The 24,486-nt window shown below is 41.7% G+C and overlaps 8 protein-coding genes across 8 annotated transcripts; 5 read left to right on the top strand and 3 right to left on the bottom strand.

Moving 5' to 3' along the window:
• Positions 1 to 407: 407 nt before the first annotated feature.
• IL334_006958 (uncharacterized protein) lies at positions 408 to 1,025 on the bottom strand (the record flags this gene model as incomplete). Its single annotated transcript, XM_062938655.1, has 4 exons — positions 408 to 431; positions 495 to 608; positions 708 to 787; positions 992 to 1,025. 4 exons carry the CDS (start codon positions 1,023 to 1,025, stop codon positions 408 to 410), a joined length of 252 nt encoding a protein of 83 aa, XP_062794706.1.
• A 932-nt stretch (positions 1,026 to 1,957) lies between these two features.
• On the top strand, positions 1,958 to 2,492 carry IL334_006957 (uncharacterized protein; the record flags this gene model as incomplete). The annotated part of the gene is made up of 2 exons (XM_062938654.1): positions 1,958 to 2,054; positions 2,179 to 2,492. The coding sequence occupies 2 exons, from the start codon at positions 1,958 to 1,960 to the stop codon at positions 2,490 to 2,492; spliced, it is 411 nt and encodes a 136-aa protein (XP_062794705.1).
• Positions 2,493 to 2,986: 494 nt separating this feature from the next.
• Positions 2,987 to 6,104, top strand: IL334_006956 (uncharacterized protein; the record flags this gene model as incomplete). Its single annotated transcript, XM_062938653.1, has 9 exons — positions 2,987 to 3,323; positions 3,428 to 3,639; positions 3,779 to 3,988; positions 4,124 to 4,151; positions 4,277 to 4,458; positions 4,657 to 4,833; positions 4,954 to 5,164; positions 5,257 to 5,391; positions 5,557 to 6,104. The coding sequence occupies 9 exons, from the start codon at positions 2,987 to 2,989 to the stop codon at positions 6,102 to 6,104; spliced, it is 2,040 nt and encodes a 679-aa protein (XP_062794704.1).
• Positions 6,105 to 6,577: 473 nt separating this feature from the next.
• On the bottom strand, positions 6,578 to 11,278 carry IL334_006955 (uncharacterized protein; the record flags this gene model as incomplete). The annotated part of the gene is made up of 13 exons (XM_062938652.1): positions 6,578 to 7,458; positions 7,546 to 7,958; positions 8,012 to 8,087; positions 8,146 to 8,351; positions 8,457 to 8,664; positions 8,755 to 8,815; positions 8,875 to 8,963; positions 9,045 to 9,376; positions 9,437 to 9,686; positions 9,772 to 9,921; positions 10,028 to 10,111; positions 10,200 to 10,486; positions 10,578 to 11,278. The coding sequence occupies 13 exons, from the start codon at positions 11,276 to 11,278 to the stop codon at positions 6,578 to 6,580; spliced, it is 3,738 nt and encodes a 1,245-aa protein (XP_062794703.1).
• A 325-nt stretch (positions 11,279 to 11,603) lies between these two features.
• Positions 11,604 to 15,015, top strand: IL334_006954 (uncharacterized protein; the record flags this gene model as incomplete). Its single annotated transcript, XM_062938651.1, has 12 exons — positions 11,604 to 11,763; positions 11,845 to 12,137; positions 12,275 to 12,459; positions 12,537 to 12,847; positions 12,917 to 13,339; positions 13,460 to 13,672; positions 13,755 to 13,815; positions 13,872 to 13,973; positions 14,045 to 14,310; positions 14,386 to 14,564; positions 14,678 to 14,881; positions 14,965 to 15,015. The coding sequence occupies 12 exons, from the start codon at positions 11,604 to 11,606 to the stop codon at positions 15,013 to 15,015; spliced, it is 2,448 nt and encodes an 815-aa protein (XP_062794702.1).
• A 505-nt stretch (positions 15,016 to 15,520) lies between these two features.
• Positions 15,521 to 18,886, top strand: IL334_006953 (uncharacterized protein; the record flags this gene model as incomplete). Its single annotated transcript, XM_062938650.1, has 21 exons — positions 15,521 to 15,560; positions 15,694 to 15,721; positions 15,828 to 15,922; positions 15,999 to 16,020; positions 16,096 to 16,116; positions 16,177 to 16,320; positions 16,397 to 16,498; positions 16,643 to 16,751; positions 16,847 to 16,895; positions 16,972 to 16,998; positions 17,143 to 17,179; positions 17,252 to 17,324; positions 17,403 to 17,490; positions 17,575 to 17,649; positions 17,721 to 17,731; positions 17,794 to 17,876; positions 17,936 to 17,951; positions 18,009 to 18,106; positions 18,219 to 18,349; positions 18,490 to 18,663; positions 18,795 to 18,886. The coding sequence occupies 21 exons, from the start codon at positions 15,521 to 15,523 to the stop codon at positions 18,884 to 18,886; spliced, it is 1,515 nt and encodes a 504-aa protein (XP_062794701.1).
• A 235-nt stretch (positions 18,887 to 19,121) lies between these two features.
• On the bottom strand, positions 19,122 to 20,932 carry IL334_006952 (uncharacterized protein; the record flags this gene model as incomplete). Its single annotated transcript, XM_062938649.1, has 5 exons — positions 19,122 to 19,251; positions 19,347 to 19,801; positions 19,929 to 20,216; positions 20,388 to 20,555; positions 20,624 to 20,932. 5 exons carry the CDS (start codon positions 20,930 to 20,932, stop codon positions 19,122 to 19,124), a joined length of 1,350 nt encoding a protein of 449 aa, XP_062794700.1.
• Positions 20,933 to 21,291: 359 nt separating this feature from the next.
• On the top strand, positions 21,292 to 24,049 carry IL334_006951 (uncharacterized protein; the record flags this gene model as incomplete). Its single annotated transcript, XM_062938648.1, has 8 exons — positions 21,292 to 21,390; positions 21,447 to 21,491; positions 21,542 to 22,900; positions 22,973 to 23,374; positions 23,436 to 23,489; positions 23,554 to 23,669; positions 23,740 to 23,934; positions 23,995 to 24,049. The coding sequence occupies 8 exons, from the start codon at positions 21,292 to 21,294 to the stop codon at positions 24,047 to 24,049; spliced, it is 2,325 nt and encodes a 774-aa protein (XP_062794699.1).
• Between the last annotated feature and the right edge of the window lie 437 nt (positions 24,050 to 24,486).

Genomic DNA, 24,486 nt, shown 5'->3' with positions numbered 1-24,486 from the left:
CAGGAATACAATGTCATGATTCAGGACTACGCATAGAAAAGCATGTATATCTTTTCAAAAACAGTTTCCTTACTATGATTTATGATCTATTTTACAAGCAGATGCGGTACTTGTCTCCAATACTATCAATTAGGAAACCTGTCTCACAGATCACCAAGTCATCTCATACTGATAATCAGGGTCTGTGAGTACCGCTGCTGAAGCGAGGGTATTTCGGTCGAGTCAAACACAACGATATATCGACCATCTCGAATCATGCTGTCTCAAGTAAAGTATTCGGAAAACTAATAGCTAACAGATGTCGCGGAGCTCGGCGAGTTTTCATACGATTCATATCATTTCATATAGCTACAAATATCAACTTCTCACTCTTAGTCCGTCACTATGATTTGCTAGTAAGGGAGAATTTACTTTTGCATACCGAGAGCATCCTAGAAACATCTCGTCAGCTAAGTCCAATCATGCTAGCATGGCACAATAAAATGGTAGCTTACCTTGGCTTTGTCGGCCATGGAGGTTTGGTTCTCGTTGGAGTTACCAGAGATGGCATCTCCGGCCTCTTGAGTGAAGGACTTTTGAGATTGAGGTTGAGCGGATGAGGCGGCGGACTAGTATCAGGTATCATAAAAGTTAATATAATGTCAAATGTCGACGTAGAAGTGACGAGAGTGTTGACAAAGAGAAGAGTCAGAGCAAAAGCAACTCACGTCAGATTTACCAGCGAGCATGTCTTTACCTTGCTCGAGGTAAGTCTTCTCGGAATCGGGCTTCATGGCGGCACCGGCCTCTAATCATGAAGAGATCGTCAGCAATGGACCATGAGAGGAGGGACGAGTTTGGGTCAAAAGGTAAGGAAGGATGTACGCAATGAAAGAAGGAGATGTGGAGTATGCAATTGAAGGAGGGCTGATAGTGAATACGAAGGAAGGAGGAAAGGAAGGCGAGGCGGGAAGGGATGAAGAAGGGATGTAGAAAGGAATATGTTACTCACTGTCAGTGAGAGATTGTCTTCCAGTGTCGGACATTGTGATTAATTTGTTTGTTTGGGTTTAAGTATTTTAAGTGTTAGAAAGGTTTGGATTAATTGATTTGTGTGAAGGAGAGAAAGGAAGAAGAAGAAGAGAAGCGGCAAACGATTTGTGAGTTTATATACCTTTGATTTCCTCCAAACCTTGGATACCTCAAACGTGGAATGTCAACATAATAGTATGTGTCTCGTGGAACCTCGAGAGTATAATAACATCATCATCATCATCATCATCATCAACGGTTAAAGTTCTATGTTTCTCTTAACCGAACATCTGTTTTGTCATTCAACACGAAAACAATGACGCACTCGGCTTACCGAGATTACACTTGTATGAACCATTCCCAATCAAAAGGACAAGAAACGCGTCATAATCAAATTCCAACAAACACAAAAGTCATGTGTTTTCCATGTATCCTATCGCACGGACTCACCAAAGGAGGTAGTTCGGTTATAAAAGAGAGATTTATCACCTGGTGACGTACTGACCGTTCCTAATTCCCGTTGTGAACAAAGAAAGCAAGAAGTGCCACATTCAGGACAAACCGACGGAATCAGATTTACCAGCTGCCACGTGGCCCAAGAGCGCGGTGATCGAAATTATGACGTATGTATCCATTCACGGTTGGTGCCAAAATTGCAAATTAGTCACCACAGAGCGAGTTTCCCATTCGAATCGAAATAAACTGTCGTGGTCTAACTTTGTTTCTTTTCAACTTGTTTCTACACATTTAACATATTGAACAACACAATTAGACGAATCAACGACTTTCACACTTTACTTTCACCTAAGAACAACGAATAAACACACACACAGTGAGTCACCTCTTCTTGTCACACAGACAGCTCGTGTTTTCGTAGCGGACGACAAATGGAATACCATGGAAGGTGAAGGAAATGCTAATTCTTCCTTCACTCAATGAACTTTAGATGGTCGCCGACGCTCAAACTCACGCTGAACAAAACCCTGGACTTGACACCAAACACGATGCCGCTGGTGCCAAGCACCCCGAAACCGGAGGTGTTGGTAAGTCACTCATTTACCCACAAATCGATGCGATCATTTTGCTGATTACGATGATTTACCATTTCTGTTTTCTTTTTAATCCTTCACCCTTCATCATATTTACTCCTGCCTTGCAAATAATTAGGTAACCCCCAAACTGGAAAAGACTTCGAGATTGCCCCTCCTGATGCTCACTCTCGACTTGATCGAAAAGACGAGCGATCTCACCCTAACGCACTTGAAGATGCTCACCGAGTAGAACAACTTGAAAAGGAAGCCGAAGAAGCACATCAAGAAGCTTTACGACACCCTACTCAAGCCGCTTTGGCTCACGGCAACAAACCTTCTTCCGGTGCTGTCAAGGATGAACAAATCATGGATGACGAAGAAGAGGAATTGAGAAAGAAAGATGAAGCTAAAAAACAATCTGCTGAAGCTCACAAATCCAAACATCATTAAATGTGGTTCAAAGGGAAAAAGGGAGTAGAATAATGAAATCAATATACAAAGTATAGTCAATTCAAGTCAAAAACACATTTACATGCATTGTAGCATAGCATTATACGTATCAATGCTTTCTCCTCTCTGAATGGCACTTGGTATCGGTCTTTGTTGTGCATCATGACAGGCCTCGTTCCCTGTTACACACTGTTCTGCAGATACTTCTATTGGTGTGGGTAAACCCTCGTTTTTCGTCACAAAAGTGGTTTCTTAACGGTGTGCGAGGAATGCATGAAGAGCACTTGCTCGTACTCGTACAGTCGGAGTCACGCTGAGGTTGTCTTGGATAATCGCGTGCGATACACGTGAATCGAATATCACCTCCACTATGTTTTCGTTCAACTGTCGATATTTCGGAAAGAGGTTCGAGCTATAACGATGAGAAGTGATAAGGAATATGATGTCTTGTTGCTTGTAGTGCCAAAGAGTCCTCCTCGCAATCATCTGTGCCCATGAGTTCATTCAAGGACTTGAAAGCTGGTAGGAAGGCCAGGCAGGGAGAGAGGTCGAATCAGCTGTTTTCTTCCAATAGTGATGGTTCTGATGATACGACAGTTTCCAACAACGCTACTCTGTTTGCACAAGCAAACGAGGTTCTATCTCGTCGTTTAGGTCGAGATATAACGCTTTCTGATGAAAGAGCAGAGTCTTCATCGAAGAAGAAAGAAGTGGAGAAAGATAAGCAGTCTCATGATCTGTATGGAACCGAGTTGGATCAAGCTGGATTAGAAGCGCATAACATACCTGGAAGAGGTAGAGGGTTGATATCGATCAATCAGATCAAACCTGGTAAGCGAACGCTTCGATTGACCGAAAGGTTGCACTCAGCTGTCAATTGTGATCCGGTTATAATCGTATTGCAGCTGATCATGTCAACCATTGATGTTATGTAGGAACAAGGATATTGAGAACTCCACCTTCAATTGCAACTTTATCAAATCAACATCTTCAGAGGACATGTCATGGATGTTTTCTCACTTTGGAGGAAAAGCAAATATCAACATTTTCAAGTGAAAGAGAAAGGATTGAGAAGAAGATGAGAGGCGAATTGAAAACGAAATTAAATAGATGTAGTCTATGCAAGGTGATACACTATTGTTCAAAAGTGAGTTTGTCCAGAATATCACCAAAATTTGACATCCCAAGACAGGTGATGCAGTCAAAACCTACTTCACTATAAACTATACCTAAAACGTACCGCCTGTGATGAGACTTAAGCTAAATCCTGAGATCCAATATTGTAGGAATGTCAAGTATCAGATTGGCCAACACATAAACATGAATGTATGGCCTTGCGTAGATTCAAGAAGATGTATTTCAAGAGTTATCCAAATAGGAAGGAAAACGATGAGGATACAAGCTGGGTAAGTATAGATGCTGTTCGTGCGTTAGCTAGAATCATTTGGAAAAGGAAAGATGAAAGAGAGAAGAATGGTGGGAAAGATGGTATTTGGGTGAGTCGAATTTGTGATTTCTCTGTCTATCGTCTACATCTCCACTACCTACTCCTCCTTTGCACAATCTACTCCGTCTAATTTGCTACCTTCATAATCCACTTTGCTAACGCAAGTGGCTTTCACCTTGAACAGTGGAAACAAATCGCTTCATTAGAATCTCGTGAGTCCTAGATCCCATACAATCATGGGTGGTCCGGCCCGATACGTCGATCATAGAATTTCATCAATCTCAGTTGGTTTCACCAATGCTAATTTACCGAATGAATCTACGTTGGTCTATTACAGATGTGAAACTATCACCCGAGAAGGAAGTTATGAAATTAGCTCAACAAGCACAACATCTTCAACATTACATATCAGCTTCCAAACCTTTAAAACAAGGTGAAGATGAAAATACACTAGAACCTGCTAATTTGGAAGAATATGGGTTTGAAAGTGTTTCTGATATTATGAATCTATGTTCTTCGGTGAGTTGGATCGTGTGAGCGAACAGGGAACTTCTCTTCTGCTGTCTTTTTGGAACACGATTCGAGTGGGTAGACCGATGGCTCGATCAGATCTGGGTGTCTCTCTGTGTAGGACCATTATCTCAAGAGCCAAGTTGAAAATGAGGAAAGCAAGGAAATGATTAGCTTACATTCATGTCGTGTAAAACGTACTCACAGTTTCACGTAAATTCATTCACACTTTCATCACCATCTCTATCTCCTATCGGAGTATCAAATTCACCTTTATTGGCATTATCGAATCATTCATGTGATCCAAATGCATGTGTCGTTTATCCAAATGGCGGGAGATGGATGGAATTAATAGCTATTAGAGATATAAAACCGGGTGAAGAGGTGAGTTGTCTAATGTTCCTTATCAATTCACTCTGACCTCTCTCTCTCCCATGTATCATTTAAGACTCAGTCTAATCTGATAACAAACATCGCTTACACTTACCTTTCCTATACCTATAGATCTTGACTTCGTATATCGATATATCATGTCCTTATCATATTAGACAATCTGATATACTAGAAAGATATAGATTCAAATGTAATTGTGTATTATGTGAGAAAAGTAAAGATGATGAATCAAATTGGATGGATCCGAGATGGTGTATCAGACATGTTGGATGTAGGAATGGGATTGGTAAAGATGGAAAAGAAGGAAAGGCGAGAATGCCAGGTGAGAACGAATTCCAGCAATTGGCACCAGCGAAATTGAGTGTTATGATCAAATCATCTGACTTGACTGACATTTGTGACCTGAACGAATAGATCACGGATCAACGGGACGGATGATGTCTAAATGCGATTCATGCGAGGAAGGATTCGAGATTGATTCGAGTAAAGTATTATCCCTCGTAAATGAAGGTATTGAAATATTGGATAGAGATGAACAGGGTAAATTAGGTATGTACCATTCACGTTCTTCATGTTGAAGCCACTATAAAGACGTGTGGTGGAAAGAAGATTCTCAACCCTTTTCTTGCATCGCTTGTTCATCGCGATAACTCATGTATCAAGTTTGATAGCTCATGCTGATCGAATCGTTTCTATCGATTACTGTCCTCTTAGAATACTCCACAGCACGATCAACTTTAGAAACGTTAATACCGAAACTTCAATCAGCAATACCCAATACCTCGTATCCGTTACTATCGTTATTGAGGCTATCATCGTTGATTCACAATCCACCTAAAACACCGCAAGATCTCGATATAGCTATTTCACACATCTCACAAGCTTACACCGCAGCTACTTGCCCATCAAAGTTGTCAAAATCGACAAAATCACCGCAAACGAAAGATCAAGACCAAGAAAGACCCATCACGGTTTATCCGATAAATCACCCTGTCCCCACCATCATATCAGCTGAAAAAGCCAAGTTACTCTCGTTGTCAGATACAGAAGAAAGTGATCAAATACACATACCTAAAATGAGAGATGAAAAAATGGACAAGATAATTCATGCGATGAAAAATCTGAATTCTGCCATTGATAAATGCAAATTATCATTTGGTGGTGCAGGTGGTTTAGTAGGTAAAGAATTGAACGGGATTTTAGATGGATGTAAAGACGAATTAGAAAGTATGAGATTTAGAATGATGAAGATGTCAAAATGAATCAAGATAATCACTTCAGTAGAAAATAAACAGAAATGCAACTAACTTAGATAGAGTACATTAATCAAATTAAAATATGTAAACCCTTACAACTCCATATGAAACACAGTCTTGCTCATGATAAATGCTTTTTAGAAGAATCGGCACCGTGTCTTTCTCCTATAATTAGACTCAAAAGGATGATGCATAATAGAATGAAAATGCCTTTTACGTCTAATAGATTTACTTCATCCCCATGCGCTCTTCCTATCGTTCCATGCATTTTGCGCCAATACATGAAATATTCCATCCGCTCACTAACGACATATCGTCCAGGTCTTTTCTGCAACACCTTTCCAATTCTTTCCGCTTTCCGCTTCATCCCACTTTTTCCGAGAGCATCCTTCCGTTCGTCTATAACCCCGGCCTAAACCGTTACCGGCTATCTTCTTCTAGCTTTCACCTCGACCCTCACCCAAAGCGTCCCATTAACTTTATGCCCCACCTCCCGCTGCTTTGTCTCCACCACCACCAGCAGCAGCAGCAGCAGCACCTGCACCACCACTCCCACTGGAAGCTATCAAACCTCTTTGTCCAGCAATTCTCCTAGCCAAAGCACCCACATTTGCTTCAGCCACAACTACGTCTTTCGAAATTTCAATTCCGAAAGCCAGTTGAGATAAATCCGAGATTCGTTGAGCTTGATTCGGCGTCATTATTATGAAATCATCTTGATCACCTTGATTCTCTCCATTTCCATTTCCTCCAACTCCATCCCCTTCACCGCCCTCTTCTTCTCCCCCTTCTCGAGTCACTTGTCTCTGACTTGGTCTAGGTGGTGGCATACGAAGATCAATCGAAGACGGTGAAGTACTCCATACATCATCTTGTTCAGGGTCGTCTCCTACATCCAAATCTACATCCATTCTGTCAGGATGGAGAATGGGGAATGATCTTGTTATAGGTGTGGCAGAATCCTCTTCTGTGATTCCGTCATCACCATGTCCGTTTTCTCTGACCTCCGAAGAGGGAGTTTTACTGAATCTGGTAGATTCGGAGTGCACCTTTGACGAATCTTCTACGTTGGATAAAGAAGACAACGCGGATCCGATAGACTGAGTTTGGCTTGATTTCGATTTACCAACACCAGTGGGTTTTGACATTGAAAGTAAACTTTGTCCAACACTTGGAGATGCAGGACCAGACCCTGTGCCCAAGCTAGAACCAGACCCAGAACCAGATCGAATCATAGGTCTAATCTTGTTCTTAGCTGATCTGGGGATTAATTTAGGATCGCTGTCTAATGACAGAGAAACAATGTTCAAAAGTGTAGATCTGATTGATCGAATGGACTCTGGGTTTGATGGTTTTGAAACTATTGTACACATCACAAAGAAATCAGGCTATATCCCTGTATTAAAGATATCTGAAGTAGAAATCATAATTTGAAGAGGTCACTCACCGTATATCTCAATAGGAGCGACTCTACTCATAACATTATGTTTACCATCATGGTGATATCTAATTTCATATTGACCAGGTAACCAAGGTAATTGTTCACCTCTAAATAGGACTTCTCCAGCATCATTCTTACGTTGATGATCGATTGGATTCAAGTAAACATCACCATCCCACTCTTCTTCGTAGATAGGCATCCATTTTCCAGCTGAAGCGATTCGAGTGACCAAAGTAGATTTACATGAACCTAATCGATAAATTCCGATCCAATCTTTACGTGAATGGTTGGAAGGTGCTGTCCATGATACTCGAATAGGCTGTCCAACATGATAGCGAGGCATAGGAGTAGAAGAAGATGTAGGTAAAGTAAGGGAGTAACGGGAAGGATCATAGGCTGATATATCATTGGCGACACGACTGCAACGAAAGATATGAGCTGCATATCGGACAACGATCCATTCGCGACTCACGTGATGATCATCCTTTCCCTAGAGTGCTGAAGCAAAATCTTGGTGTCATGAACCATATCGGAGAACATCGGCCGGGCTATGCGCGAAAGTGTCAATACATCTGTAATATCCCAAAAGCGAGGCAATAGACTCACCATGATCCAAAAACTCTTCAACAGCCTCGGTGACTTTCTCTTCTACCTTCTCGATGGAGCCTTTGACCTCCTGAACTACTCGTCGAAGCTCTGATCCTCTTCTACCACCTTTAGTAGAAAGGGTCTTATCGGCTACGTTTTTGAGGGTCTTCGTCAATCCGCCGTCTTTCCGAAGTCGATCACCGTAGAGCTTCTTCATGTGTGGTCTGTGCGATGGTAATCAGCTTGATTCGTATTGATCCTAGAGCAAGAAGTTGACCATGAAGCTGGATTACCAGGCAATGGTCCAATATCGCAAAGGAATGACTCACTGCTCGACGAATGATAAGAACCACCAATGACTCAGATGACTCATCAGCGCTAAGGCGAGAACGAGTTTTGAGTTACTGATCAACCATAATCCCAAGAACGCTGCTCCTCCCATACTTCTTTCAGGATTATTAAGGAATCGGTAGATACCAGTGTAAGCAAGCTGAGAAGGAATTTGCTCGATAAGGAAAAAATCAGAGTATAACCAGCCTATGTATGCACGAGATCAGCTCGTCAGCATTGTCAACCAGTCACTATGCCGGAGGGAGAGAAGGGTTGCAAAAATACCGAAATACTCACCGAAATCACCAAGAACTTCGTATGAAGATACAGCAGACCAAACGTGCAATGCGATGAGGAGCTGATCGTTGGATAACCGTCAGTTCGTGAAGCTCCACGTAAGAGACAAGGAAAACTCACTGATCCAAGTACGTGTCTCAGAATAGTTCCGCTGACAGTCCAATCTGAAGGTAAGTGATATGTCTTCCAAGCTAACCCGGCGAACGAGACTACGAGTATAACTCCTCAATCAGCTGTGATCACAGATCGGCTCAAGTTAATTGGAGATCAGATGAGGCCTCTGGACTTACCGTAAGTCATCACCAGACTGATATTATACACCACTTGCCAATTACCAAACGCTTCTTCGGTTGCACGTTTGACAACATCTTCTTTAGCTTCACCTTCATCTTCCAACTCGAAATTTCCATCACCGGGATAATGGTAATGTTTGAGGAAATGTCTGACAAGCCATTTAGATTTGGATTGAGCTCGAAGTAGTAGACCTAAACCGTATGAATGGAATAATCTCCACAAGAGGGCATGGATGAAATGTCCTGTTAATGCTAATCTTGGTGATAATGGTGGGATCAGAGTCGACAAAGCATAAGTGATGAGAAGAACCAAAGCGAAATCTGGTGATCTGCAAGTCGAGTCAGCTTATATGACCAATCGATGACCGGTACAAATAACGTAGGCTTACCTAAACAAATCGAGTTGTGAGAGGACGATGGCGGGTTTCCTGAAGAATCTATGCGTGAGATCGTGCATCGAAAGTTTCTTTGATTTCTTAGCATTGTTACCTCCTTTTCTAGTATATGTTTTGGAATAACCTGAATCAGTGTTTGAACCAGAAGACATTATACTATCTGAGCGAGGTTTTCGAATGACTGGATGGATCTCAACTGTTGAAGGTGGAAGTTCAGGTAATTCAGATTCGTTTTCTGTTTCACCTACAACAATATAGAGTAAAAAAGTGATCAACTATCAGCGAATCCACCACTTCGGTATGATGGTCATAGATCGTATGGGACATACCTTCAGTAGCTGATGGAGTTGGACCTTCACCTTCTTCTACAATGGTGGTAAATCCTGTTTCTCCAGCTGCTTCGGAATTGCTTCGTTCCCATGATAAAGGTGCTCTTGAAACTAGAGGTTTTTGACCACCACCATAGGTCCGCTCGATATCTACGATGAGGTAGATGAGCATATAAATAACTTTCGAAATATTGGAACGAAGAGGGGTGTGTCGTTACGATTCCAGGATTTCTGGCTCGGAAGATGAGTGACTTACGAGGATTCTCGAACCACAGTAAGAAAGCGAATTGAGCAGCATGAGCAGCTAAGGAAACGAATAAAACGGTGTATGAACCGACGACTATCGAATGTCCAATTATCAATTATCAGCTCATCAGCTGAATTATTTCATCGTCAATACGAAAAGGGAGAAGAAAAACTTCGCTTACCCATTGATAAACCGTAATAACCAGCATAACCAACGGAATACATTGGATGAGGAGCGATTTCATAAACACCATCAAATACTAAATCATGTTGCATGACCATCATCCAAAATGCGTCACCCCAATACCAAGCGTAATCTTTCACTACTCTATGAGCATCCATCTTTACCCATAGATTGAATAAGATTAAAGACCATCCAAATGACCATCTTATGATATGGAAGAAGACAGAGTGGTTAGGTGGGAAGTGTAAATTGGACCAAGCGAAACATGTGTAAGAGACAAAGTCACTATTGTAGTACAGTACCACGGTAAGATTAGCACGATATGTAATATCAAGTTTAACGAGAAGGAAAGCGAGGATGAGTCTCATACACTCACTTGAGTAAAACGACGTCGACTAATTGTCTAAACATTAACCAAGCGTTAAATTCTTGAGGAACGTTTTCCCATTTATATTCATTATCCATTTTCATTTCCAATTCTCTTTTCCACCATCCTGCCCATTCTTTTCCTTTTTCTCTTTCATCTTTAGATTCAGTATTCAAATCAGAATTGATATCTAACCAACCTTTATTTTTTAACCATTTCACGATATACTTCTTTTCAGATTGTTTACGAAGCAACCAAGCGAAACCAAAGTCATATGCACCTCTCCAGAAAGCAAAGTATAATAAGAAAAACACAGATCTCAGAATACTATGGTTTCTTAGAAGGTAGAACAAGAATGGTTGAGCTAACAATGAGAATAAAGTTAATCGTGTAAGGGAAGATCTATGTGTCGTAGTTAATAAAGTATGTAAAAAAGAATGCGTTTGAGGTACTTTAAATACTTCTCCAGTAGCTGTTTTACCCCAATTCACTTCTTCTTCTTCTTCTTCTTCTTCTTCTTCTTTGTTGTCTGCCTTGTTGGTATCTTGTGCTGTAGAACCTGGTTGCTCACTGTTCATATTGGACGAATTCACATCTGACGCTTGGACCTTTCGTTGTCGAATGGTTGAGGTGCTATCCAATGCTGTTGAACCGGATACCAATGGAGGACCGCTCATGTCAGCCAAAGCTGATTGAGAGGGAACTGCCATCTTTTTGCCCCAATCACAGAATCACTCTTTGGATGAGATCTGGTGTTTTGCAAAGGTAAGAATGGAGTGAAGTGAATGTCGTATATAGATCAGTCGCCAGACCGAAGTCAAGAACATTCCTTATTACTAGATATACATAGATATATGCCACGTGTAATTGACTATCAAACTCTCATAATACCTCCACTTTCATCGGTCATATCCCCACCCTTCACCCTTCAACCTTCTCATCGATTACAGTTCATACGCCAATTCCATCGTCACAATAACATCGCCTGTCATCTCAGCGTACAACACCCAGCACCCAGCGATCACAGGAGCCAAGATGTCGTCTCTGATATTACTGCCTTCACGAACAGACGCGTTCTCAGCTTACAAACCCAGCAAGAACGCTCATACCGATTTCATCTCAGCTGTGGATCTGGGAAGGGGAGGATCGAGCGGATCGAAAGATGGAGTCAAGTCGGTCACATTGAGCGTGTCGAGTGAGTGACCTTTCCTGAACAGCTTACAGGAGATGCCTAGTCAGGAAAAAAATACTTGGTTGACTGGTCAAACTGATACAGAACGACCATCACATCCACCTGCGAAGGACACCCTACAGACATTGCTCGACTCAATCCCCTTGTTATTATCAGGTAAACCGACTACTCAATCGTATCACACGCTCTCACATGCATGTCACAATTTGGTAATCCAACCTCATAATCTCGGAACAACGATATATGACAAGGTTAAAGAGGAATTAGAGAAATCTGCTGCTGGTCTAGTAAGAGAATGGAGAGGAAGTATCATGTCACGTCAAGGAGATTGGTTAACTAGATTGATCAACGGTTGGAATACATGGGAGAAGAGAGTTGTAAGTGTTTAGCAATATTCACATTCATATCTATATACATTTTAATCATGAAATCCCACGATAACGCTGTCGATTCATCGTTCCCTTCACAATATGGCTTTTACTGATTCTTTCATGACTTGTTATCCCATTACTAGGACCTACTATCAGCTGTATTTGTTTATCTCGATAGGGTTTACTCTAATCCTTCAGTTGGTATCTCAAGTATCAAGGAATTATCATTTACTACTTTCAGAAATTTCATTTGGGAAAATGAGTTATTAGCTGAAAAGACTAGACAAGATGTATTAACTTGGTCTACCACGGAACGTGAAAACGAAATGTAAGCTTTCGCTTCATCTCACCCCGAAACACGTAACATGAAAGCTTATCAAACATCAATATTGTCTACTTGTGTAGCACTTCGAATGAAAGATCGACAATACAAGAGATATCAAAACTATCAAATCTGTTGAATACATTCAAGTCAATCTCAGAACCATATATTGAACTTACAATTTCACATTACAATACATCGGCTGAAAAGTATATACAAACCGTCGAACAAGGTTCAATGGCTCCTGGTAAATATGTTGAATGGGTTTTGGCGAAAGTGGTAGAAGAAAGGGAGAGAGCAGATGATTGTTTGAGCAAGCAAGTTTCTGAAGAGGTCGCTCAAGTAGTAAGGAACGAAGCCGGAGAGAAAATTGGTGACCGTATTATCAAAAGAGGTTGGTGTCAGCTGCCCAAAACCTTGATTTAACGGAGAATTATCAGCTGATATAGGATTGTAAATATAGCACTCGACGAATCTATGGATTCAACCGATATCGAATCGTTAACTAGATTGTACCAACTTTCAGTCGACGTAAACGTTTTCCCTACATTGGTCAAATCATTAGAAAAACATCTTGAAGAAAGATTAAAAGCTATCATCTTGGATCCAAAAAATGATCCTCAAATGATTGATGGTACATTGAAAATGAAGCGATTCGCAGATAGAGCCATATCAAGTTTATTCGAATCACCCACCCCTTCCTCAGACGACATTGAGGACGACAACGGGGGTGAAAAGGAGAAGGAACAACAGAAGAAAGATGAAAAAGCACACGTTGAACGAAAACGGATCGTCAGGAACAGACAGTTTGAATTGGAAGAAGCTGTAAGAGTAGGTCTCAAGAATGGTCTAGCAAGCAGACAAAATGCACCTGCTGAATGGATAGGTAAGTTTCCATGATTCAAGCTTCCTCGAAGATCCCGTTCGACACCAGAGAGGGAATGACTTCATACCTTATGAGCTGCATCAAAACGGTTATTGATTATTGATCATTGATATTTACCAGCAAAACACCTTGATTTAGCAATGAGAAAAGGTCCTTCATTATCAGACTCAGAATTCAATTCACATCTAGATGAAATTATAGCTCTGATTGGCTTCACAAAGGATAAAGATGTTTTCAAGGCTTTCTATTCCACTCAATTAGCGAAGAGACTCTTGTTGGGTAGATCAGCAAGTGATGATATGGAAAGAAATATGATCGTGAAATTGCAGAATGGTGAGTCAGCGGAAAGCGATTTCATAGGGAGAATGGACAGTCGTGTCGAGTACGATAATGCTGACGCATTTTCGTTTCGTAGAAATGGGAGAAGAATTCACTTCGGGAGATATCATGATGAAGGATCTTCAATTATCTGAAACGTAAGCCCCCAAGATTTCCAACTCGGCAGAGGCGTCTCAACTGACATTTCGTTCAGACTCGTCAAAACGTATCAATCAGTACAGGCTAAAGAACCTGAACAATACAAAGATGCGGGCAATTTCACCGCTAACGTATTGACAGAATCTGCTTGGCCAGCGTATGTATCTATCTTCAATCAAATTCTGCAAAACTGTTCGGCGCACAGATGACTAATGATGGACCTTACAGTTATCCATTACTGAAAGACGGATGGAACTTCACTCTACCACCAAACCTACAATCTTCGGTCGATCTATTCACGACATGGTATTCGACTCAACACAAGAATAGACAACTATCCTGGAGATTCCAATTAGCCACCGTGACTCTGACAGGTAGATTCTCAAGTGGAAGATACGAAGTCGGAGTAAGCTTGTTCCAAGCTGTCGTGATGCTGTTATTCAACGAGGAGGATACCCTAGATTTCAAATCGATACAAAGTAGGACAGGTATCGGTAAGTTGTTACCGTCATCGTCAAAGAATAAAATGTTGGAACGGCATGACGCTGATGGGAGAGGTGCATTTGTAGAATCGCAGGAATTGGTAAGGACACTACAATCCTTAGCTTTAGGTCGTAAAGGAACGCGAGTACTCCTCAAGAAACCTCCTGGAAAAGAAGTGGACCCAACAGATATATTCGCCTGGAATAAAGGTTTTACAAGTGATAGAATCAAATTCAAAATCAACGGGATTCAGCAGGACATGTCTGTGAGTATTTCCCAATGATCGTGCATACGGAGGAATGCCACGTCTGGGATTAGCTTCACCATCGCAAAGGAAAGGCTTATTGTACCATTGTACTGATCTACCTTTGATCTCAGGCCGAAGAATCGAAGAAAACGAATGAACAAGTTCATATCGATCGTGTATCGGTATTGGAAGCTACGATAGTACGAATCATGAAAGGTAAAAAGAAGTTGTCGTTGCAGCTTCTCATCGATAACGTGGTCAGTGATGTGGTGAAGAGATTCCCACCTGATGTGAAAGAGATCAAGAAGAGAGTTGAGAGTTTGATAGAGAGAGAGGTGAGTAGTGGCATTCTGGCTCGACCATGTCGTAGGGATCTCAGTTCGGATTGAAACACCAGCTGATCAACTGTAATTACCAGTTCTTGATGAGGGATGAGGAAGAGAGAGGTCTATTACATTACCTAGCTTGATCACTGTCCTGGTTGTTTCTTTATATTTTATATTGTATAAATCTGTATTTTGTGATGATGTCACCCCCCCTGTTTTTTGGATCTGCGCCCTTCATTTCAATTGTTTTTTTATATAACTTGTTACCCTGAATATGATGTGCCTGATCCCTGAGCCCATCATTCTGAATGCGGCTGTTCGGTGAATGGGGTGTTTTATAATTATGATCATTCTGTCGTTGTTTGTGCTTTGTTTTGTTTGTGCTTTGAGAGATATTACGATAGAGAGAAGTATATGGTGTGATATTTCAATTGTTAATCCTGTTATCCTTGGTTATACAGGGAGCAAGACGAGGTCTGTGTGATCACTTTGGGCATCTACATATATATATATATATCTGCAGTGTCTCTTTTCCATTCCAACTTCTTCCACTCTCCCCAATCTGCATTTGCTAGAGACATAGTTAGTCCAGCCGACAAATACATAGATCCCATACAAAATAGACAGGAGGAATAACAGACGCACACAATGGCTCATCATGCGAATGAAGATGCACGTGGATCACCAGGTGAGCGGTGGTGGTGATATTCTTGTTTCCCATGCATGAGAGAGTGAATGTACCCTGAGGGGGTAGTCAGGAAGAGTAGGATATAGTGATGAAGCCAACAGGCTAACATAGCTTATATTCATGTGACGAATAGGTAATTTCACGATGATGCAATATTTCGAGTGAGTTCTTCTTTCTTTCCGCTGCTAGCGTTTGTTTAGAACGGTCTTTGCCATATATCTATAACGATTATCAGAGGCTATCTGCTGATATATTTTTGCGATTTAGATGGTATTGCCCTTCAGGAGGTGTTCATTGGAAGAAATACGCAGATGATGTAGAACACCTATCTGATATTGGTATAACTGCATGTTGGTTACCTCGTGAGTTGTATACATATCTTCTATAAGACTGTATATGGTATTCGGGACTGATATGGATGTTACGTATGTAATGTAGCTCCCACAAAAGGATCCAGTCCGTAAGTATCGGCTGCGAAGGTATATAATAAATGGTTGGAGGGATACAAACTAATGCTGATGGATTATTTGGGTAGTGAGGGAACTGGATACGATATGTAAGTTGTCCATCTCAGTAAATCTATCAAAGTGATCATTCGTTGATAATTGGTTCACAGCTATGATTTGTACGATTTAGGTGAATTTGATCAAAAAGGAAATAAAGCTACTAAATGGGGATCAAAAGAAGAATTGTTGGAGGCAATCAAGAAAGCTAAAGAGAATGGTATAATCAGTTATATAGATGCTGTTTTAAATCATAAGTGAGTATTGCACCTATTCTGAGAAGGCGGGGTTGAGAAGATAAGCTGATATCACATGTTTATTCGTCTCACACAGAGCAGGTGCAGATGAAAAAGAAGAATGTTTAGCTACCATGGTAGATGAGAATGATCGTACTAAAACAGTTGGGGAAATGCACAATATCGAAGCGTGGACCAAGTGAGTTTGTCTTCTTCTTCCTTCGTTAATCCATTTATCCTCTCTTGCCCCTATATATCGAGAATTGTTTGGAACAGCATATTCCTTCGTTCATTTAAATAAACGGTAGTGTTTCGTCAAATACTGATCCAACCTGATTCACAGATTCACTTTCCCTGGAAGAGGCGATAAACACTCACCTATGAAATGGAATTACAATCATTTCACAGGTGTTGACTATGACGCTAAAACTGAAACTACAGCTATCTTCAAGGTGATTACTATTTACTTCACCTTGGATTATTTCCCTACCATGACTCAAGATTTCATTTCGGAAACAAAAATAACAGCTAACATTCGGAATACTAGATCCAAGGAGATGGTAAAGATTGGGCTGATGATGTTGATGATGAGAATGGTAAATCTTGCCTTCCCCCTTGAGCTTAATTACGTCTTATGGTCCACGGAAACGCTAACCTACTTTCTTGATACAGGATCATACGATTACTTGATGTTTGTAAGTATGCTTACTGTTGAAGAACACATTTTGGAATACTTGACTGATCATTCGCTTATGCCATCTTGTTTGTTAAGTCTGATAGTGAGTTATCACTCACGTTCGATGCCACAACCATATTACAATCATTGATATTGTTCTTTCACAGTCGATCACGCTCATCCTGAAGTCGAAGCAGATCTCTTGTGAGTTCACGGTTTGCAATCACTACACTGATTGAAGTGAACATCCTGCTAATCCTTCTATGGGGCTAACAGTAAATGGGGTGATTGGGTGTTGAAGGAAACCGGAGCTTATGGATTCAGATTTGATGCTGTCAAACACATTTCCGTTAGTTGTCCCGAATCCATTTCTTTTCCGATCGGCGATAGGATACTAACGTCACGATGAAATATCCACTGTCAATAGAGAAAGTTCATCGAAAAATTCGTCAAACACATCAGAGAGTCAGAAGGTGGTAAAGCCAAAGCTTTTTGTGTGGGTGAATTCTGGCACGGTAAGTTGTATTTCAGATAAGCGCAATTTGCTATTCAAGTCGACATCGACATCGACAGCTGATATCCTTATCCTTTACCGATAGACTCTGTTGATGCCCTTGTTGAATACGTCGAGGGATTGGGAACTCAATTCTCTTGTTTCGACTCTTGTCTCCAAGGTGAGTGATCGGTCACACATTTCATCACTTGAAACCAAGAAATCTTCACTGACAGTCCCGCAAACGCATAGACAACTTCCACGTGTGTATTTGAGGGTTTGTTCTCAAAAATATAGGAGTTGCTGACGATCAAAGTGATTATAGAGCGCCGGCGAAGCAAGAGAGGGTTATGATCTTAGACAAATATTCGATAACACCTTGCTGCAAAGGCGACCTGTGGATGCTGTGTGAGTGGATTCACCAATGAGGATATGATCGTTGCTGACCGGCCCATTATTATCACTAGAACTCTTGTCGACAATGTAAGCTACTTTTTCCAAAATCGATTATATGATTTAACTCATGGTAATATTTGATAGCACGATACACAAGTCGGTCAATCACTTCAAAGATGGGTATCATCAGCTTTCAAGCCTTTAGCATACGCCTTGATCCTCTTGAGAGTCGATGGATACCCGTGAGTATACTCGTCGTATTGATACGCGTCGAGGTTGCAATCTTCATTGCAATTTCGCTCTCTGCGCGACTTCCAGGTGAGATGCACGCTGACTTGTCGATCGCCTTTTCAGATGTGTCTTCTACGGTGACTTGTACGGTACAGGAGGTGATAATCCTCAAAAACCAGTCAGTCAACTTGAAGATATCATTCGCGCAAGAAAATTATTCGCCTATGGTGAATTGAGAGATTATTGGGATCACCGTGAGTGAACCTCTTCAACCTTTGACGTTGTCATCCAGGATCGTCCTCATCCTTGTGATGGGGTCGCACAAGACACTTTATCCGACCCATTGTGGTATGCTTCGTTTGGAGGCCCGCGCTAACGACAAACTCACAATTAGCCAACTGTGTAGCATGGCTTAGAACAGGTGACGAAGAACATGATGGATGTGTAGTAGTCATTTGTAATGGAAAAGAAGACGGTTCAAAGAAAATCGAAGTTGGTAAAGAACACGCCGGGGAGAAATGGACAGATTGCATGGGATGGCATCAAGGTGAAATCACGATTGACGAGGGTGAGTAACAGTTTCCTCATTTGATTCACCTTGATTCTCGATCAAAACCTGGTAAATAACGGGAAACAATCATTATCTCAAGATTAAAGGTTAAATGGCTGATCAATGCGATTTATCTCTGGTGTCAATAGAGGGTTGGGCAGAGTTCTTCTCACCACCTGAAAGTATCTCCATTTGGACCAAGACCGATGCTAGAGGTAGAGAAGAATACAAGAAAGATTAAAAAAGGGTATTCTTTAGACCCATCGAGCGTTTGGTATCATAGACTATTAGACTATTCTTGGTTTTCTAGTATTTGTTTTGGGTTTGCTATTTATACATATACACAGATGGTACGGACATGTTATAGATTTCTTGTGTACTGCACTTCCATTGCCACTACATTGACCCAATATCAAAGATGTCACAAGGTTGCGTGATTCGTTAACTATTTGTGCCTTGATCTGCCACTCATCAGGTCAGAATAATCCAGATCCTCTAGGTACAGCACCCAATTTCTCTCTTGTCCATTGCCAAACTTCTCTTCCGAATCTGTAATATACGAATCCGAATAGAGCTCCTGATAGATGGGCAACGTGATCGAACATTCTACGAAGAATGAAATCAGGAGAATCAATATTTACTATATACTTACTTGATCGAGTCCGAAATTGAGAATTGATATATATATATATATAACTCACCTCCAACCTCTGATTAATCCAATTAGATCTAAAGTGATCATACCAGCTACACCCATACCTATAGGTAGACTGACGAACGGGATGAAGATAATACCAACATTTGAGTCGGGGAAAGCGCATGCGGTCATAGTCAGAGCGGCGTAAATAGCTCCTGATGCACCTAGGGAAGGAAGGATTCCTTGATGTGACATTAACGCTTGTGGACTACTTATTCTTGCAGGATGTGAAAGTGCTTTTCGTAAAATCGGATAACGAAATATGTTTGTCCATAAATGACTTCCTAATGATGAAAATAATCCTGCTGTTAATAAGAAAGCAAAGAAATGTGGTGTATGTGTTGAGGTCACTAATGAAGGCGAAGAAGGTGATGATGATAGATATGAATATGCAGCTGAACCAAAGGAGAATAATGCCAAGGAGTTGAATGCTAGATGAGGTAAGGATTGGTGTGAAAGCTATTATAATGGGAAACAGTATCATCAGCATATTTACCTCGGTTATTTATTCGCATTGGCGACACTGATTTAACCAATCTATCCTGCCTGATCTCAAATGGGAAAAATGAAAAAAGTGAAAACTCACAGTACTGGTGAACATAGTAACGCAATTTCTCCATTCATCTCTTGCACGGCCAAAAACGATAGGACGATGTAACCACCATTTCCTCATTGAGGGTTCTAATCTCCTAAGCTTCCACCAGACGAATACGTTGCTCATGAAAAAGATTAATCCCATCGGTGCAAGTTGAGCTGAAGGTGTGTTCAGGTAAAATTCAGATGCCATAACGTAAGTTCGTAAAACTGGGATGAGGAGGAAATTTGGGAGGAAAGATAGTGTTTTGGGTAATGTGTTCAGTGTTTTTTGAGCGGTCTAGAGATTCGAAGATATATGCGGTATATTTGATGAAGGATGTATTGAAGGAAAGTGAGGATTTAGTCAGCTTTATTTCTTTTTTCCCAAGACAACCTCATCATCTTGCATCCTGTGGAAAGACAGGATGATATGTAGGGATCGCTTTGAGCGAAGCAAGAGATTACTCACCCTTGCTCCCTCTAATTGCTTAGCCCTTTGAATCTCCCTATCACTAGGTTGACTTTGACCTTTTCTCCACCAACTACTCCCACCGAGTTTATCTGCCCATTTCTGCGTATCTTGATTCGTATATAAAGCTAAAAGCGCATATCCTCCTCCTCCCAACAAACCACAGAACTAATACACAGATTCAACATCAGCTTTATCTCATAACCGCCGTATTAATCTTGCACCTGATGACTTACAACTAGCGGACGCCATATCGATCGTCTAGGTAATGAAGGATCAGTAAATCCCTCTCCTGCGCCTGCACCTGCGCCTGCTCCTGTCCCTGTGTAACCAGGGAATTGTCCATTTTCAATAGCTGATCGAGGTACAGCTATCCTTTTGGGCGTTATTCGACCCAAAACATGGCGTTCACGTTCGGATGAAGGAGAAAAGAGTGAGAATGGTCTTCGGGCAAAAGTCGATGGTCCAGCGAGACATGGTCGACATGCCGTCAATGATGAAGATGAAGCGGGTAATCGAAAAGACGAAACGAATAACTTGGACATATTGCTGAGGCGATCTTCCTGAGAACGAGGTCTCGGCTCTCTTTGTGCAGAGAAACAAGAATACAGATGCTGACGAAGATGAAGATGAAGATGAAGAAATAAATCTTGGACATCATGGAAAAAAAATGGAAAGGATATGAGCATTCATGAGCCAAAATATGATGACGCGTACACATGACAGATTGATTATGTAATGCCAGAGGTCGAGCTGTTACGTAATTGAAGTTATCCCGGTTATAATGGCAAAACATTGGACCGGTTCAAAAGATTAACTGATAACAAATAAAATCGAATTAGTTCAACCTTTCTTTCTTTCTTTTTTGATTCATCACTCATCTCCCTTCACTTCTCCCACCGCGATGTCAGCCTTTCTTTCTGGAGCCGCGGTGGCGTGTGGTCCCAGTAACGTACTGAAAGATGTACAAGGAAAGCTAGATAGGGATTACTCTTTGCAGCAGGTGAATCAAACATTGACGTTTTATCATATTGATAGTTAAGCTGACCAAGCGAATAGGATCGGTTGGTATCCACACCTAATATAGCGGGATCGTCGAGACAGGTAACCTGGGTCGTCTGAGTCAACACGATGAAAGCTTACATCTTCTCTAGCCTTTCAGATCTCAGAACCCTACCGCAGCACCTCCCTCCAACCACTTTCAAGGACCACAAAATGCTCACGCACCATTCGACCTATCATCCCTTCGACAGCATCTCTCTCCTTCACCTCGTCCAGCTCAACAGCAACCTGTTCGACCTGCTTCATCAGGATGGGCGGAAGCTTTCAATGTACACAATCAAGCTATTACAAGCCGACCTCAACAGAGGTCAACACTTCCTCCGCAAATGAACGGCTGGGGACAAGAATTCGCTCAACGTCCAATTGCACATGAGTCTCAAAGAGCCATAACACACAATCAACCAGTAACAGCACCATGGAAAAGAACTCCGCTTCATCAACCTATGAATCCCCTTCCTCACTACCATATCACACCTTATCAACCTCCGATAGCTCCTCACGTCCAATCGCAGTATGAACACAGATCATCCTCTGCTCCCCCTGAGCACGTCACAACGACAATTCCCTTGGAGCGTCTTGATGCTTCGCAAGATTTATTAGCTAAGACTGCTCAATCATTCGTCGATGAGCTTGAGAGTCCTTCGAGTATCCTTTCGGCAAATCCAAAATTGGCTCAGAGCAAATTCTTCTCATTGTTGAAAGGATTAGGAAGTGGTGGAATAGTGATCAATCAAGGAGAACAAGCCAATGGTGAAGAAGTGGGAGAGGGTGCTAAACTCGTCAATCGAGGTGAAAGCAAAGCGGATGTGGGTGACTGGGCAAGTGCTTTCAACGGAACCGTGTCAAACGAAAAGGGGGAAAGCGTGGCACACGGATTTGCGTCTCCATACAATGGAACTAGCTATCAATCAGCCATAATTCCTTCTTTGGATCCATATATCACTCCACCCCATTTACACGCAGAAGCAACTCAAAGATCGGAAAATGCTAGTTGGGAAACCTCTTTTCAAGATCAAGAAGCGCTTATCCGATCTTCTGAACACCCACGCAGGAAAAGCGTACATTTCGGTTCTCATCCCACACTGGGGAGAGAGAGAAGCGGAGTTCCAAATAGCCTTGAAGAAGCTCTAGCTTCATCCACAACAATACCTGGAGCTGGAACATCATGGCTAGAAGAAGGACTGGATGATTTCGATGATGAAACGTTCATGAGCTATAATGGGATGATGAAGCAAGCATCCCCCCAATCTCATGGTGTAGGACTACATGAGGGTTGGGGCGAGTTGCAAAAGGATTGGGAGGAATTTAAACGCCTCGAACCGGGCGTTCAGGGTCTGCGAGGGATGGAGACTGGCGATAAAACTGAACGTTATCTGTTTCAAAGGAAAAATCCTTTTTATAAGACTAGTGGGAGCTCTTCATCTTGGGAGATGGAGTCACCAACTCTGAAGGTACGTCATTCATAGGTCTTGCTTGGCGAGCAGCGATATCCAACGACGCTAATTGTATGTGACATACCATAGGGAGTACTCGAACTTGAAGCATCAGTTCAACAAACACCTTCATCCCACGAGGCGTGGTATAACCTCGGACTCAAACAACAGGAGAATGAAAGAGAGGAATCAGCCATTCTGGCATTATCGAAAACAATCCAATTGGAACCAGATTATAGACCCGCTTATCTAGCTTTAGCGGTCAGTTATACCAATGAAAGCGAGGGCGAAGCAGCGTGTACAATGCTTGAGAAATGGATAACTCTAGGTGAAGGTCAGACTACCACTGTTAATGGAGATGCAGGTAAAGTCTGGGGAAGAGGTGGTAGAGAAGGCTTGATTGAGAGACTAATCGACATGGCACGAACGAATCCTCATGAAGTAGATGCGGAAGTGCAAGTCGCTTTAGGAGTTCTATTCAATGCTACAGAAGTGAGTATATTGTTCACCCTTCGAGGTCAGGTCGTGATGCAGCTGACTATCCTACTTTCAGGAATATCAAAAAGCAGAAGATTGTTTCCTTTCTGCATTATCTGTCAAACCCGATGTGAGTATTGTGCTACATCCTACCTTCTCGACTTCCACGTCTAACGCTGATGATGTTGTTGAAGGACTGGTTATTATATAATCGACTTGGAGCTACACTAGCGAATAGCGGAAGGTCAAATGAGGCAATACAGTATTATCACAAAGCTCTGGAATTACATCCTAGCTTTGTTAGAGCCTTGTGAGTATTGTTCATCCGCCCATTTAAGCTTCTTCTTTTTAGCTATTCGCAAGCTGAACCCTATAAACAGGTTCAATCTTGGTATTTCATACATCAATCTGGGCCAATATAACCTTGCTGCTCAATCCGCTTTAGACGCATTAAGATTACAACATTCCGATGCTTCTGAAGCTTATTCCTTCGGCCATGAAGGCAGTGGAATAAAGGGAAGTAAAGGGGTAACCAGTGAAGCTTTATGGACCGCTTTAAGGACAGCTTGTATTCAGTAAGCAGTCATTCCTTTGTACGGAAATCCAGATTAATAGCTAAGATTATCTCATGACAGCATGAACAGACACGAATTGGTGAACTTGGTCGGACGTCGTGACTTATCAGATTAGTCGCTTGGTTCTTATACGATAAATCATGTAAGGATTCGATTAAATAGACTAACCGTTTGATATCTAGGTTTTCCAACGAGCTTTGTCGAAGTCCCATGCGTTTGATGGTCATCACAACACCGTGTTGAATGATTGTTGTACCGTGATTCGAGCAATATGCACAAAAAGTCAGGATATCTGGCAAAAATCGGGATGGACGCTGTTCCACCTGGTAGGTGGGCACGCAGTATATCCTATGTATCCTATGTATCCTTTGTCAAACTTTACTTCACCACTGTAGCAACGTTCGGACAAACATTCGACTTAAGCACGCACTCAGTGCATCTAACCATACACGATATCTCTGCGAACTCAATCTAATGGTATTCCTTGTGGAACCCAGTCATCTCGATGATATGCGTGGGCGTGAACTGAATTTGTTGCACTTCATTTTCTCG

Source organism: Kwoniella shivajii, chromosome 10 (assembly GCF_035658355.1).
Source record: "Kwoniella shivajii chromosome 10, complete sequence".
NCBI lineage: Eukaryota > Fungi > Basidiomycota > Tremellomycetes > Tremellales > Cryptococcaceae > Kwoniella > Kwoniella shivajii.
This window is presented reverse-complemented; position numbering and strand designations above follow the sequence as displayed.